Below are 13,820 nucleotides of genomic sequence, written 5' to 3'. Positions count from 1 at the left end.
CTATCATAGACACACAGTCAAACTTTAATTGTAAAATTGTGAATAAGTGTAGATGAAAATCTCAGATCCTTATCAAGCCTTCCATTGGCTAGTGACATTCCAGAACGTTCTCATTTGTTAATTTGTTGAATCAAAGGTAATCAATCAAGCTGAAAGGGGAGGAGCCGCTTAAATTCAAAGCTGTACTTAATGGCAAAGACGAGGACTGGTGGGTATTGTGTTAACGTTTGTCAGGATGGGTCTTTTGCAATATGTGTTAGTGCTGGTTGTGCTTGTGGTGTTTGATCTGAAGAATGCTTTTGGAAGTTTGAGATCCAGTCAAAGTCCAAAAAGCAAGAAGCATCAATCATATCCAGCTTCCAGAGTGCCTGTTTCTTCTCAAGTGCTCGGAAACACTTTGCAGAAGGCTTCTCTGTCTCAGAGTCTTGACTACAGAGGATTTGCACAAGAGCCTCTTGGTCTTCAGGAGAAGCAGGTGTTGCAGGGTCCAGTGAAGCCTTTGGACTGGAGGTTTCCCACTGTTCCAGAAGTGCCGAGTGAGATGGCGGTGGACTTCCATTTGAGGCAACCTGTGACTCCCAGTAGTGTAGCTATTCAATGCGGTGAGAACCGGGTTCATGTGGAGGTACAGCAGGACTTGTTTAGCAATGGTGAACTGATCCAGCCATCTGGTCTGACTTTGGGAGGATGTCCTGTTGTCGGTTTGGTCCCAGGCTCCAAGGTGCTCTTCTTTGACAATGAACTGCAGGACTGCAATAGTGTGTTGATGGTAAGAGCGGTTAAGTGTTACTAGATTTATTGAACCCTATTGAACCCCGACGGTTCCCTGAATCTGTATCTGGGGAAAAACTCTTAATAACCGCTTACTCGGGTAACCAAGTGTTATGGCATGACTTGCTAAGATGCCTTTAGGAATGGGGGGGGTTTGGGAAGAATCCTCTAGGTAACAACGTCCGTCTCCTATAGATGACCAAGGATGAGCTTGTCTACACCTTTGCCCTTACCTACACTCCTGAGGCGTTTGCTGGCACTCCGATTACCCGTGCAGGTGGTGCAGTTATTGGTGTTCAATGCCATTATCAAAGGTAAGTGACCTTTTGTGACTCGTGGCATTGCTTGCGGTGGTGGAACTGGAAGCCCGTTTAATTGGTAACTTGAACGGCAGGTTTCAAAATGTCAGCGGTAATGCCTTGAAGCCAACTTGGGTCCCTTATGCCTCAACGGAGGCTGGTGAAGAAGTCTTGCTGTTCTCCCTGAAGCTCATGATGGGTTTGTGCAGTTTCTCTAGACCTCCTGCCTTCTGAACGAGGCTGTGCCTAAGCAGTTCTTCCCTCTTGCAGATGACTGGTCCTTTGAGAGGCCTTCAAACTCTTACTTCCTGGGTGACGTTATTAATGTTGAGGCATCTGTGAAGGTATACAACCACGTCCCTCTGCGTGTGTTTGTGGACAGCTGTGTGGCCACCCAAGTACCTGATGTGAACGCCCTTCCGAGATATTTGTTCATTGAGAATCATGGGTGTGTTCATGTCACCAGATGCTGCAGAGTTGACTTGTTCTCGCGTTTGCTCCTTGTAACCACTTTGTCCCCGACAACTACTTTTCACTCCTTTTTTTTTAGATGTCTTGTGGATGCCAAGGTCACAGCTTCCAGCTCGCGCTTCATGCCTCGATCCCAGGAGGACAAAATCCGGTTCCAGCTGGAGGCCTTCATGTTCCAGGGGGGATCCAGTCCTTCTGTATGTATTATGAGTGTTTGGGAGAACGACCTCTCCCATTTGCTTTGGTTTGTGACCCCTTACCCGTGGTGTCTCTTGCAGATCTACATGACGTGTGTTCTGAAGGCCACTCTTGCTTCTGCACCTAGTGACGCGCTCCACAAATCCTGTTCCTTTGCCAATGGGTATGTTCATGCCACTTACGAATACATTAAAGGTGCCATGTCTGATTTTTCGTATTGCAGGTGGCTTGCTGCTGATGGGAACCACCAGGTTTGTGGTTGCTGTGACTCCACATGTGGTCCTGATGGTGGAACTGCTGCTTCTCCTTTTGGAGGTAGGAAGGTGCTTTTAAGCTTGGTTTTTGACCCTTCAAGCACTTAACTCTGGTGTCTGCTTTTTCTAGGCCTTCAGTGGGAAGGGAAGGCCTCGCTCGGTCCTGTAGTGGTTCAAGAGCACAAGAAGACTTTGGCTGGTCTTCAATAAATGTGGGGGAGCAAACTTATTCTTGCTTCGGTTTTTCTTGTCTAGTTTAACCAATTGATTTGAGCGAGGAAGCGGGTAGTCCTACTGTACCTATTCTCTTGCCAGAAGGAAAGGCTCCCTTTTCGCGTTAGGGAAGTTAATAACCCTTTTAAAGGGACCTGCTGTGAGCTCCCTTTTGATGAGTACTGTAAAGGTGGAATACATTGCCCATGATGCTGTAAAGGGACTGCTGTTAATTGGCACTTGTGCCAAGAGTTCTGCGTGAACGTCCACTTCCTTGAAGCACTGCAGATTTTGCGTGCCTCTTATGCAGTGAACTTGATTTCTTCGTGTTGGTAACTTCAAATGAGCAGTTTAATTTTCTCCTTGCATCCCCAAATAGGTTTGCTCAGTTAAATTTGTTTCCTAATGCTCCTTGTTGACATCTCTAATGCTTTTAAATCCATGTACAATAAAAGCGCACTCCCAGTATCAACACTGGCACAACATTTTCCACCTTCAGATGGGTTATTTATAGGTTTTCCATTGTGTTAGGAAAATGGCAGGCATCTCTTAAGTTCAATTTAGTATTTGGGGAGCCAAACTTGCAGAACCTGTACTGACGTAAGGGGGTTTTTGTGCAGTAGCAGGTCAATTATAATTCTGAAAAATAATTGCCGAAATGACACTCAAATAGAACTAATGTTTGGACTCTCAGTGAATGACCTCTTTTGAAAACTGTTGGCTTGTGCAACATCTTGGGCGGTTTGTTTCTAGCACAGTTTCAATATTAAAGGGATACTCCACCCCAAATTGAAAATCGTCATCACTTGCCCCCAAGTCGTTCCCAACCCATAAGAGCTTCGTTCATCTTTGGAACACAACTTATTTTGGAGGAAAACCAGGAGGCTTGTGATTGGCCCACAGACTGCCAAGTAAAATGCACTGTCAAGGTCCAGAAAAGCATCCTTGGAGTAGTCAGACTGTGTACGTTCTTCTGTGTCAGCCGCGCCACAAGCTTGTGTTTTCTACATAAATTTACGCCTTGATTTGAAAGAGAACCGTGGCATCCACTAGCATATGCCGTTTGCGTTCAGCAGGTGTTTTTCAAAATGGCGCTAGGGTGATGTGGGGAGAGACAGAGGAGACCATCTGTTGAATAAAGTCTTTGTTTCATTTGTGTACAAAGTGTTCTCATCGCTTCCTAACGTTACGGTTCATCCACTGATGGCAGATGGGTAATTCTGACGGTGCTTTTCATACTTTTCTGGACCTTGACCGACGAGTGTTTTACTTGGGGATGGTCACAGGCCTCCCGGTTTTCATCCAAAATATCTTTAACCCCTTTGCTGTCAAGGATCGTCACCGGCCCCAGATTATTGTTTTACTTTCACAGCACGTTAAACATCACTCTCTTACTTGACCTGGAGAAACTGCGCATCAGTTGAAAGTTTAAAGACTGTAGCTTCAATATTTGACCAATGTTTTGATAAAACAGTGACCGTTATTTAGTAATTTATGTCAGGAGTACAAAATAGGAGCCATTTTTAGAATAGAAATTCACCAAGCATTCATATTCAGTCACGCCTGCAGTGGTTTGTGTTGTCATAGATTCACTGAAAAGCGTCAAATAGGGTTTATAGGCAAAAGTTGCATATACACAGAGATATATTTACTGATGTTTACTTTATATTTCTTCAGACAGAATCATAATTTCTATTCATTTTCCACTGGTTTACGCGATCTGATGGTAATGATCCGCTCCCAGCCCTGTCTCTGTGTGTATAGTCTTCCGTGTGTGCGCTGACAGAGACCGGATTCGCCCGTGTCTTGTCCATCATAACGGTGCATCATATGCCGCCCCGTCCTACCCATGATGCATTTCCTGTACACTTCCGTGTTGATATCTGACCACAACAACACAGAGAAACCTCTGTACCCATGAAATATCCAAATAATAAACACACGATTACGTTAGTTAATGGTTGGTATGCGATTTTCTTGAGATTTGGGGCGTTTTTATAACAATATTAAAAATGTACATCTGAAATGCTAACTTGTGCAGCGATGTAAAAGGCTATAAATAGCAAATTCCACATGTGATCGCAAAAGGAGGTTATTACAAACCTCAGTCAGGGTTTAAAGTGAGTTTTGAGTAAAAGTGTACTAATAATTTCATAAATAGTCTTATGTAGCTTGATGCTAACGTTAGGTCTAATGCAGCTACATAGCAGGTGCAGTTCTTCTTCATAATGCATTTTGTAATAGTTTTGTCAAAGGTTGTAAGAAAATGTTTTGTTGTATTTTTATAGTAAGGCTTTTGATAACAGTGGGGTAAATGTATACTGGAAGTGAAGCGATGTGGCTTGGTAAACCTTGAAATACCAGAACAAAGGCTAAAAGTAGCGAAATAAAAACAAAAGAATGATGATAAATGAAGAATGAGGATTTTGTGTCATACCTGGCCGATGTGTGAAAGGCTCGTTTCGGAAGAACAATAGAATCATGAATGGGGCAGTTTTGCCGGTCCAAACAAGAGATAATCAGGAGTCATAAATCAATTTTGTTAGCCTTTTATGAGCCTTCTCTAAAAACACACATGACATGGTCTTAGAAAAGGTTTCATAAAATTCACACTTTGTGAGATCATATTCTGAAATATCAAAGTATTAGTAGACTTGTGGCTTTAGCTTCATTATGTATCTAAAATCATATCCTACATCATTTAATACACTTCAATAGGTTTTTAATATTTTTATTGACATGTTTGAGCTTATCTCGATTATAACGGTCTGAGTAATTCTGATTCCTGAACAGTAAACTTTGAAGTGTCAGCTTTGTGAACATTATGTATCTAGTAAGAAAGACTCCTAAGCAGCAACCTTTTAATTTTGGTTATGTCATTTGTGTCTCCATGCTGAAAATGAGTGGTGACAAGTAAGGGGTTAAATTGTGTTCCGAAGACGAATGAAGTTTTTACAGGTTTGGAACAACACGGGGGTAGGTAAGTGATTAGTGACACAATTTTGGGGTGAAGTATCCCTTTAATATCACTACTTTGAGTTGCGGACAATTGACACCGTTTCGTGTTTGCTTCAAGACAGTCGAGAATTGATTTCCACTTAAAACTTGAGCTCAGCGATTTGAGTTGTATTTAAAACAAAAGCCGCAAGTAATCCACATAACTTTATATATTCTGAATGTCGGGAACCAAACTACTGTTTGGAAGACAAGTTAAAAAAAATAAAATAAATAATAATAAGGGGAGCCTTGTGCCGCCACAGGTTAGCAACTGGAGGAAGGATTAAGGAATGCACAACCTTACAAAAGGTTGTGGAACCTTGGTTTAATAGTGAGAGGGGAAAGAATAAAAACACTGGGAAGAGGCATGTAATCCCGCATTCTGCCGAACCAAAACAATACCAATAGACAAAAAGACACCTAAGGGTTCTGAAAAGTTTATTAAAAACACTAGATTTACATGACCAGAGTAACTTCTCCACTAGAAACCACAGTCTGCTCCCCAGAGACAGCCTTGATACGAGTGTCTCTTCCTGAAAGAGAGATGTTCAAAGTGAGAATGCACTTCTAAAATGCCCAGTTCCTCTTGTCAAGAGCAAGAACTCACGTTTCCTGGTGCAGCTTTGCTCACAAGAGCCAGATGATGGATGGCACACCTCTGTAGTGCAGTGGATGAAGATCTGACAGGGAAGAAAGAGGCTCAAGTCATAGAATCCACAAGTAGTAAATATACAGATGTTCAAGTAAAGGGGGGCATACGGTTTCCTGCAGAGCAGCCAGTGAGGCTGGATCTACAAATGTGAACATCTTCACAACAAAGCGCTTGTAGTGGGTTGGGAACTGAAGACCAGACGATCCAGTCACTGGAACCAGTGTGGTCAGATAGCGGTCGTCCTGGTAAGGGCATCTGAGAACAAGAGAAAAAAAAAAGTTAGAAAGGGTCTCCCAGCAGACTAACTGGATAAAGATTGGCTGTACACTCACCCGTCGATCAGAAGGTCCCACTGGGGGAGACTGAGTGGACTGGGGGTTGAAGTCGTCCAACAACGTCCCAGCGTCAGGACAATGTTGGGGTCGGTCCTCTCCATAATGTGCACCTCAACATACACAGGCTCTCGCAGGACTTTTGTGATGGGATAATCAGCGTCACTGTAATAGGACGTGTAGGCCTCATCCCCTGAGGAACAACACTGGGGTTTAACCAGACTCCAGTTTGAAAGGCTTTAGGCAGACACAGGACAAGACCTTACCTTCAGCACAGCCTTTGGTGACGCATTGGCCATTGGCCAGTCTGAGCTCCACCCTGAGAGGTCCAGGAGCAGCTACTGGTGGAGGTGGAGGAACAGAGTTGACCTCCACAACCAGAGCTTCCACAGAAGTTCCCGAATATCTACACTGGAAGAGAAACCTGGACGACACACAGCGAGCTTGTAGCATTTATCAGGGATTAATGGTCACACCAAGACATGGATCACCTACTCAAAATGACTGTCCCTTGTGATAGAACCATATGGTCCAATCCCCACTTCATACGAGGAGGTCATTCGGTTTTCATACACCACATATCCGCTGTCCTCCTGTGAATAGGAACAGTGTCAGCATCCAGTCCATCACAAGCAAATGCAGAATAAAACCAGTAGCAGCTGCTCACCATCACGCTCGTGCCACATGCGGTCACAGGGAACTGGTATATAGCAAAGGAAGGTGTAGACCCCACAGGAGCACAAGGTGGGTCATTTCCACCCAGTAGATGAACCGTATCCAGACTCAGTCGAGGCAGAGTAACATCTCTAGACACCACTACCACAAACTGACCATCTCTAATACACTGGACGGTCACTAGAACAAGGTACAAGAGCAGGTTAAATTCAGAGAATCAGTTTGACACGAACGGAATAAGATTGAGAACACTTACCCGCCCTTCCATAGAAACACTGCTGTCCGTTAAAGCAGCAGTTGATAGCTTCACACTCAGCACCACTGATCCCAGGTAGACCACATTGGATCTGCTCAGAATCAGCTACAGCTACACATTTATCAAAGGGCTCTGCCTGCACTACTGGCTTCTGAAACTGCTGTTTAACTGGCTTCTGAATCGGAAACTGCGGCTTAGTTAACTGTTGAACAGGCTTCTGAAGTGGAAATTGCGGGTTAGGTAGGTGTTGAACTGGTTTCTGAAGTGGAAACTGCTGGTTAGTTAGCTGTTGAACAGGCTTCTGAAGCGGAAACTGCGGCTTAGTTAGCTGTTGAACTGGCTTCCGAAGCGGAAACTGCTGGTTAGTTAGCGGTTGAACAGGCTTCTGAAGCGGATACTGCGGCTTAGTTAACTGTTGAACAGGCTTCTGAAGTGGAAATTGCGGGTTAGGTAGGTGTTGAACTGGCTTCCGAAGCGGAAACTGCTGGTTAGTTAGCGGTTGAACAGGCTTCTGAAGCGGATACTGCGGCTTAGTTAACTGTTGAACAGGCTTCTGAAGTGGAAATTGCGGGTTAGGTAGGTGTTGAACTGGTTTCTGAAGTGGAAACTGCTGGTTAGTTAGCTGTTGAACAGGCTTCTGAAGCGGAAACTGCGGCTTAGTTAGCTGTTGAACTGGCTTCCGAAGCGGAAACTGTTGGTTAGTTAGCTGTTGAACTGGCTTCTGGAGCTGAAACTGCTGGTCAGTCTGCTGGAGCTGAAACTGCTGGTCAGTCTGCTGCATCATCAGAGCTTGAGCATCCTGAAGCGACTTACTCCACTGTGGAACAGCATGACAGAAAGCACAGACCAACGAAATCTGAACCAAACACCAACTTCCAGCCATTGTTCAACAGCTAAACACAAAGAGGAGACATTGCCCTTTGGTCTTTTTCTATTCTACAGATTTCAGCTAATTAACGATAGTCCCTCCCTCTTCATTAACAACTGAGTGGACAAATCCCAGGGTTGTAAATGGACATGTAAAACCGTTCTGGAGAATTTTTGCCCATACCCAAGCCACGTACCTTTTTATGTAGATATCATTTAAAATATTGTATCAATGCATTCTATGGCACCTTTAACTGGGATTATGAACTCATATTTTGGCCGGAAACAATAGTTTGAATTTCTTAACGATGGATTTGTTTCTTATAAACACAAAGCCTTTCACTTCAAAAGACAGTAATTGATGTGAATTACTTGTGGATTATATTGATATTTATATCAGCTCTTTGGACTTTCGTTCTGATGCCACCCATTCACTGCAGAGGATTCATTGGGGAGCAAGTGATGTAATTCTACATTTTTCCAAATCTTTTCCAATGATAAACTAAAAACCATTTAAAAAGAGAGAGATTTTTATGAATATTCTATATTATTTGAGTCATATCAGGGGCTTTTTTAATGACATTCATTGTCTATCATAGACACACAGTCAAACTTTAATTGTAAAATTGTGAATAAGTGTAGATGAAAATCTCAGATCCTTATCAAGCCTTCCATTGGCTAGTGACATTCCAGAACGTTCTCATTTGTTAATTTGTTGAATCAAAGGTAATCAATCAAGCTGAAAGGGGAGGAGCCGCTTAAATTCAAAGCTGTACTTAATGGCAAAGACGAGGACTGGTGGGTATTGTGTTAACGTTTGTCAGGATGGGTCTTTTGCAATATGTGTTAGTGCTGGTTGTGCTTGTGGTGTTTGATCTGAAGAATGCTTTTGGAAGTTTGAGATCCAGTCAAAGTCCAAAAAGCAAGAAGCATCAATCATATCCAGCTTCCAGAGTGCCTGTTTCTTCTCAAGTGCTCGGAAACACTTTGCAGAAGGCTTCTCTGTCTCAGAGTCTTGACTACAGAGGATTTGCACAAGAGCCTCTTGGTCTTCAGGAGAAGCAGGTGTTGCAGGGTCCAGTGAAGCCTTTGGACTGGAGGTTTCCCACTGTTCCAGAAGTGCCGAGTGAGATGGCGGTGGACTTCCATTTGAGGCAACCTGTGACTCCCAGTAGTGTAGCTATTCAATGCGGTGAGAACCGGGTTCATGTGGAGGTACAGCAGGACTTGTTTAGCAATGGTGAACTGATCCAGCCATCTGGTCTGACTTTGGGAGGATGTCCTGTTGTCGGTTTGGTCCCAGGCTCCAAGGTGCTCTTCTTTGACAATGAACTGCAGGACTGCAATAGTGTGTTGATGGTAAGAGCGGTTAAGTGTTACTAGATTTATTGAACCCTACTAAAAATGGGCCCTTGTTTTGGTATCGACGGTTCCCTGAATCTATATCTGGGGAAAAACTCTTAATAAGCGCTTACTCGGGTAACCAAGTGTTATGGCATGACTTGCTAAGATGCCTTTAGGAATGGGGGGGGGGGGGGGGGTTTGGGGAGAATCCTCTAGGTAACAACGTCCGTCTCCTATAGATGACCAAGGATGAGCTTGTCTACACCTTTGCCCTTACCTACACTCCTGAGGCGTTTGCTGGCACTCCGATTACCCGTGCAGGTGGTGCAGTTATTGGTGTTCAATGCCATTATCAAAGGTAAGTGACCTTTTGTGACTCGTGGCATTGCTTGCGGTGGTGGAACTGGAAGCCCGTTTAATTGGTAACTTGAACGGCAGGTTTCAAAATGTCAGCGGTAATGCCTTGAAGCCAACTTGGGTCCCTTATGCCTCAACGGAGGCTGGTGAAGAAGTCTTGCTGTTCTCCCTGAAGCTCATGATGGGTTTGTGCAGTTTCTCTAGACCTCCTGCCTTCTGAACGAGGCTGTGCCTAAGCAGTTCTTCCCTCTTGCAGATGACTGGTCCTTTGAGAGGCCTTCAAACTCTTACTTCCTGGGTGACGTTATTAATGTTGAGGCATCTGTGAAGGTATACAACCACGTCCCTCTGCGTGTGTTTGTGGACAGCTGTGTGGCCACCCAAGTACCTGATGTGAACGCCCTTCCGAGATATTTGTTCATTGAGAATCATGGGTGTGTTCATGTCACCAGATGCTGCAGAGTTGACTTGTTCTCGCGTTTGCTCCTTGTAACCACTTTGTCCCCGACAACTACTTTTCACTCCTTTTTTTTAGATGTCTTGTGGATGCCAAGGTCACAGCTTCCAGCTCGCGCTTCATGCCTCGATCCCAGGAGGACAAAATCCGGTTCCAGCTGGAGGCCTTCATGTTCCAGGGGGGATCCAGTCCTTCTGTATGTATTATGAGTGTTTGGGAGAACGACCTCTCCCATTTGCTTTGGTTTGTGACCCCTTACCCGTGGTGTCTCTTGCAGATCTACATGACGTGTGTTCTGAAGGCCACTCTTGCTTCTGCACCTAGTGACGCGCTCCACAAATCCTGTTCCTTTGCCAATGGGTATGTTCATGCCACTTACGAATACATTAAAGGTGCCATGTCTGATTTTTCGTATTGCAGGTGGCTTGCTGCTGATGGGAACCACCAGGTTTGTGGTTGCTGTGACTCCACATGTGGTCCTGATGGTGGAACTGCTGCTTCTCCTTTTGGAGGTAGGAAGGTGCTTTTAAGCTTGGTTTTTGACCCTTCAAGCACTTCACTCTGGTGTCTGCTTTTTCTAGGCCTTCAGTGGGAAGGGAAGGCCTCGCTCGGTCCTGTAGTGGTTCAAGAGCACAAGAAGACTTTGGCTGGTCTTCAATAAATGTGGGGGAGCAAACTTATTCTTGCTTCGGTTTTTCTTGTCTAGTTTAACCAATTGATTTGAGCGAGGAAGCGGGTAGTCCTACTGTACCTATTCTCTTGCCAGAAGGAAAGGCTCCCTTTTCGCGTTAGGGAAGTTAATAACCCTTTTAAAGGGACCTGCTGTGAGCTCCCTTTTGATGAGTACTGTAAAGGTGGAATACATTGCCCATGATGCTGTAAAGGGACTGCTGTTAATTGGCACTTGTGCCAAGAGTTCTGCGTGAACGTCCACTTCCTTGAAGCACTGCAGATTTTGCGTGCCTCTTATGCAGTGAACTTGATTTCTTCGTGTTGGTAACTTCAAATGAGCAGTTTAATTTTCTCCTTGCATCCCCAAATAGGTTTGCTCAGTTAAATTTGTTTCCTAATGCTCCTTGTTGACATCTCTAATGCTTTTAAATCCATGTACAATAAAAGCGCACTCCCAGTATCAACACTGGCACAACATTTTCCACCTTCAGATGGGTTATTTATAGGTTTTCCATTGTGTTAGGAAAATGGCAGGCATCTCTTAAGTTCAATTTAGTATTTGGGGAGCCAAACTTGCAGAACCTGTACTGACGTAAGGGGTTTTTGTGCAGTAGCAGGTCAATTATAATTCTGAAAAATAATTGCCGAAATGACACTCAAATAGAACTAATGTTTGGACTCTCAGTGAATGACCTCTTTTGAAAACTGTTGGCTTGTGCAACATCTTGGGCGGTTTGTTTCTAGCACAGTTTCAATATTAAAGGGATACTCCACCCCAAATTGAAAATCGTCATCACTTGCCCCCAAGTCGTTCCCAACCCATAAGAGCTTCGTTCATCTTTGGAACACAACTTATTTTGGAGGAAAACCAGGAGGCTTGTGATTGGCCCACAGACTGCCAAGTAAAATGCACTGTCAAGGTCCAGAAAAGCATCCTTGGAGTAGTCAGACGGTGTACGTTCTTCTGTGTCAGCCGTGCCACAAGCTTGTGTTTTCTACATAAATTTACGCCTTGATTTGAAAGAGAACCGTGGCATCCACTAGCATATGCCGTTTGCGTTCAGCAGGTGTTTTTCAAAATGGCGCTAGGGTGATGTGGGGAGAGACAGAGGAGACCATCTGTTGAATAAAGTCTTTGTTTCATTTGTGTACAAAGTGTTCTCATCGCTTCCTAACGTTACGGTTCATCCACTGATGGCAGATGGGTAATTCTGACGGTGATTTTTATACTGTTCTGGACCTTGACCGACGAGTGTTTTACTTGGGGATGGTCACAGGCCTCCCGGTTTTCATCCAAAATATCTTTAACCCCTTTGCTGTCAAGGATCGTCACCGGCCCCAGATTATTGTTTTACTTTCACAGCACGTTAAACATCACTCTAATACTTGACCTGGAGAAACTGCGCATCAGTTGAAAGTTTAAAGACTGTAGCTTCAATATTTGACCAATGTTTTGATAAAACAGTGACCGTTATTTAGTAATTTATGTCAGGAGTACAAAATAGGAGTCGTTTTTAAAATAGTTCACCAAGCATTCATATTCAGTCACGTCTTCAGTGGTTTGTGTTCTCATAGATTCACTGTCATAATTTCTATTCATTTTCCACTGATTTACGCGATCTGATGATAATGATCCGCTCCCAGCCCTGTCTCTGTGTGTATAGTCTTCCGTGTGCGCGCTGACAGAGACCGGATTCGCCCGTGTCTTGTCCATCATAACGGTGCGTCATATCCCGCCCGTCCTACCCATGATGCATTTCCTGTACACTTCCGTGTTGATATCTGACCACAACCACACAGAGAAACCTCTGTACCCATGATATATCCAAATAATAAACACATGATTACGTTAGTTAATGGTTGGTATGTGATATTCTTGAGATTTGGGGCGTTTTTATAACGATATTAAAAATGTACATCTGAAATGCTAACTTGTGCAGCGATTTTAAAGGCTATAAATTTTATTCATTATTCATATTTTTACAACCGTAAACTACCAAATTCCACAAGTGATCGCAAAAGGAGGTTATTACAAACACTCAGTCAGGGTTTAAAGTGAGTTTTGAGTAAAAGTGTACTAATAATTTCATAAATAGTCTTATGTAGCTTGATGTTAAAGTTAGCTATAATGCAGCTACATAGCAGGTGCAGTTTTTCTTCATAATGCATTTTGTAATAATTTTGTCAAAGGTTCTAAGAAAATGTTTTGTTGTATTTTTATAGTAAGGCCTTTGATAATTTAATGCAGAATGTAAATTCACATTTTTTTAATAAGTGAAAAAATAAAATAAAAATACTGCACCAGCTGTAGCACCAAAAAAAGATTGCAGATTGGTGCCACCGATAGCTGCCCTTTCCCATCACCTTCCAACGTCCAACAAAACACAGAGTGTGCGCATACATCACGTGATGCTCTAGACTAGACTAGTTCTCATACGCATTTATAGTGGGTTCTGTCACTGAAAATTTAGAATTATCGTATTTTTCAAGGTATGTGACAGAAAATGTATAGATCTATATAATTTATATAGTTTCCAAAAGTCAGCATAATTACAAGTGTGATACACTGTAAAAATGACATCAAACCGTAAACATACTACATGCGACTTTTACATTTTAAACATGTATATTTAACATTGGATATCAGTAATATTAACATCATTGTTACACTGAAGTGAACAAGTTTGTTGAGTAAATGTAACATTTTAAACATGTGAATTCAACATTGGGATTCCGTGATATCTATGCACTGACGAGTTTGCTCAGATAAATTTACATCTGGCTGTTTATTTAACATAACATCAGGGCTTATTTTAATTAGATTATACATAAAGCCTTTTCTGTCGATTTCTCCATAACATAACTATATTGTGAAATATATTGTTATTGTGAAACAGAACCGTGAAACAGAGTTTTGGGTCATACCGCCAAGCTCTAGTCTAGTCTTAAAATGGCATAGCAACCTGTGCTTTAAAAAATATATAGTTATATAAAAATCGAGAATC

General features: G+C 43.0%; 4 protein-coding genes across 4 annotated transcripts in view; 2 read left to right on the top strand and 2 right to left on the bottom strand.

Moving 5' to 3' along the window:
• LOC127971401 (uncharacterized) overlaps positions 1-8,044 on the bottom strand; it is a 187,016-nt gene extending 178,972 nt beyond the window's left edge. Inside the window, exon 1 of the mRNA XM_052574394.1 lies at positions 7,363-8,044. Coding sequence (XP_052430354.1) covers positions 7,363-8,001 — 639 coding nt within the window. The 5' untranslated portion in view covers positions 8,002-8,044. The remainder of the gene's footprint in view (positions 1-7,362) is intronic.
• Positions 170-2,691, top strand: LOC127971433 (zona pellucida sperm-binding protein 3-like). Its single transcript, XM_052574439.1, has 8 exons — positions 170-769; positions 967-1,085; positions 1,166-1,269; positions 1,341-1,518; positions 1,621-1,738; positions 1,820-1,902; positions 1,963-2,054; positions 2,124-2,691. Exons 1-8 carry the CDS (start codon positions 236-238, stop codon positions 2,201-2,203), a joined length of 1,308 nt encoding a protein of 435 aa, XP_052430399.1. The 5' UTR covers positions 170-235; the 3' UTR covers positions 2,204-2,691.
• On the bottom strand, positions 5,625-6,801 carry LOC127971608 (zona pellucida sperm-binding protein 4-like). The gene is made up of 5 exons (XM_052574740.1): positions 6,454-6,801; positions 6,188-6,380; positions 5,963-6,110; positions 5,811-5,883; positions 5,625-5,736 (listed from the first exon to the last, which is right to left on the bottom strand). Exons 1-5 carry the CDS (start codon positions 6,638-6,640, stop codon positions 5,660-5,662), a joined length of 678 nt encoding a protein of 225 aa, XP_052430700.1. The 5' UTR covers positions 6,641-6,801; the 3' UTR covers positions 5,625-5,659.
• Positions 8,045-8,762: 718 nt separating the features above from the next.
• Positions 8,763-11,292, top strand: LOC127971393 (zona pellucida sperm-binding protein 3-like). Its single transcript, XM_052574383.1, has 8 exons — positions 8,763-9,344; positions 9,569-9,687; positions 9,768-9,871; positions 9,943-10,120; positions 10,222-10,339; positions 10,421-10,503; positions 10,564-10,655; positions 10,725-11,292. The coding sequence occupies exons 1-8, from the start codon at positions 8,811-8,813 to the stop codon at positions 10,802-10,804; spliced, it is 1,308 nt and encodes a 435-aa protein (XP_052430343.1). The 5' UTR covers positions 8,763-8,810; the 3' UTR covers positions 10,805-11,292.
• Positions 11,293-13,820: the final 2,528 nt, after the last annotated feature.

Source organism: Carassius gibelio, chromosome A4, assembly GCF_023724105.1.
Source record: "Carassius gibelio isolate Cgi1373 ecotype wild population from Czech Republic chromosome A4, carGib1.2-hapl.c, whole genome shotgun sequence".
NCBI lineage: Eukaryota > Metazoa > Chordata > Actinopteri > Cypriniformes > Cyprinidae > Carassius > Carassius gibelio.
This window is presented reverse-complemented; position numbering and strand designations above follow the sequence as displayed.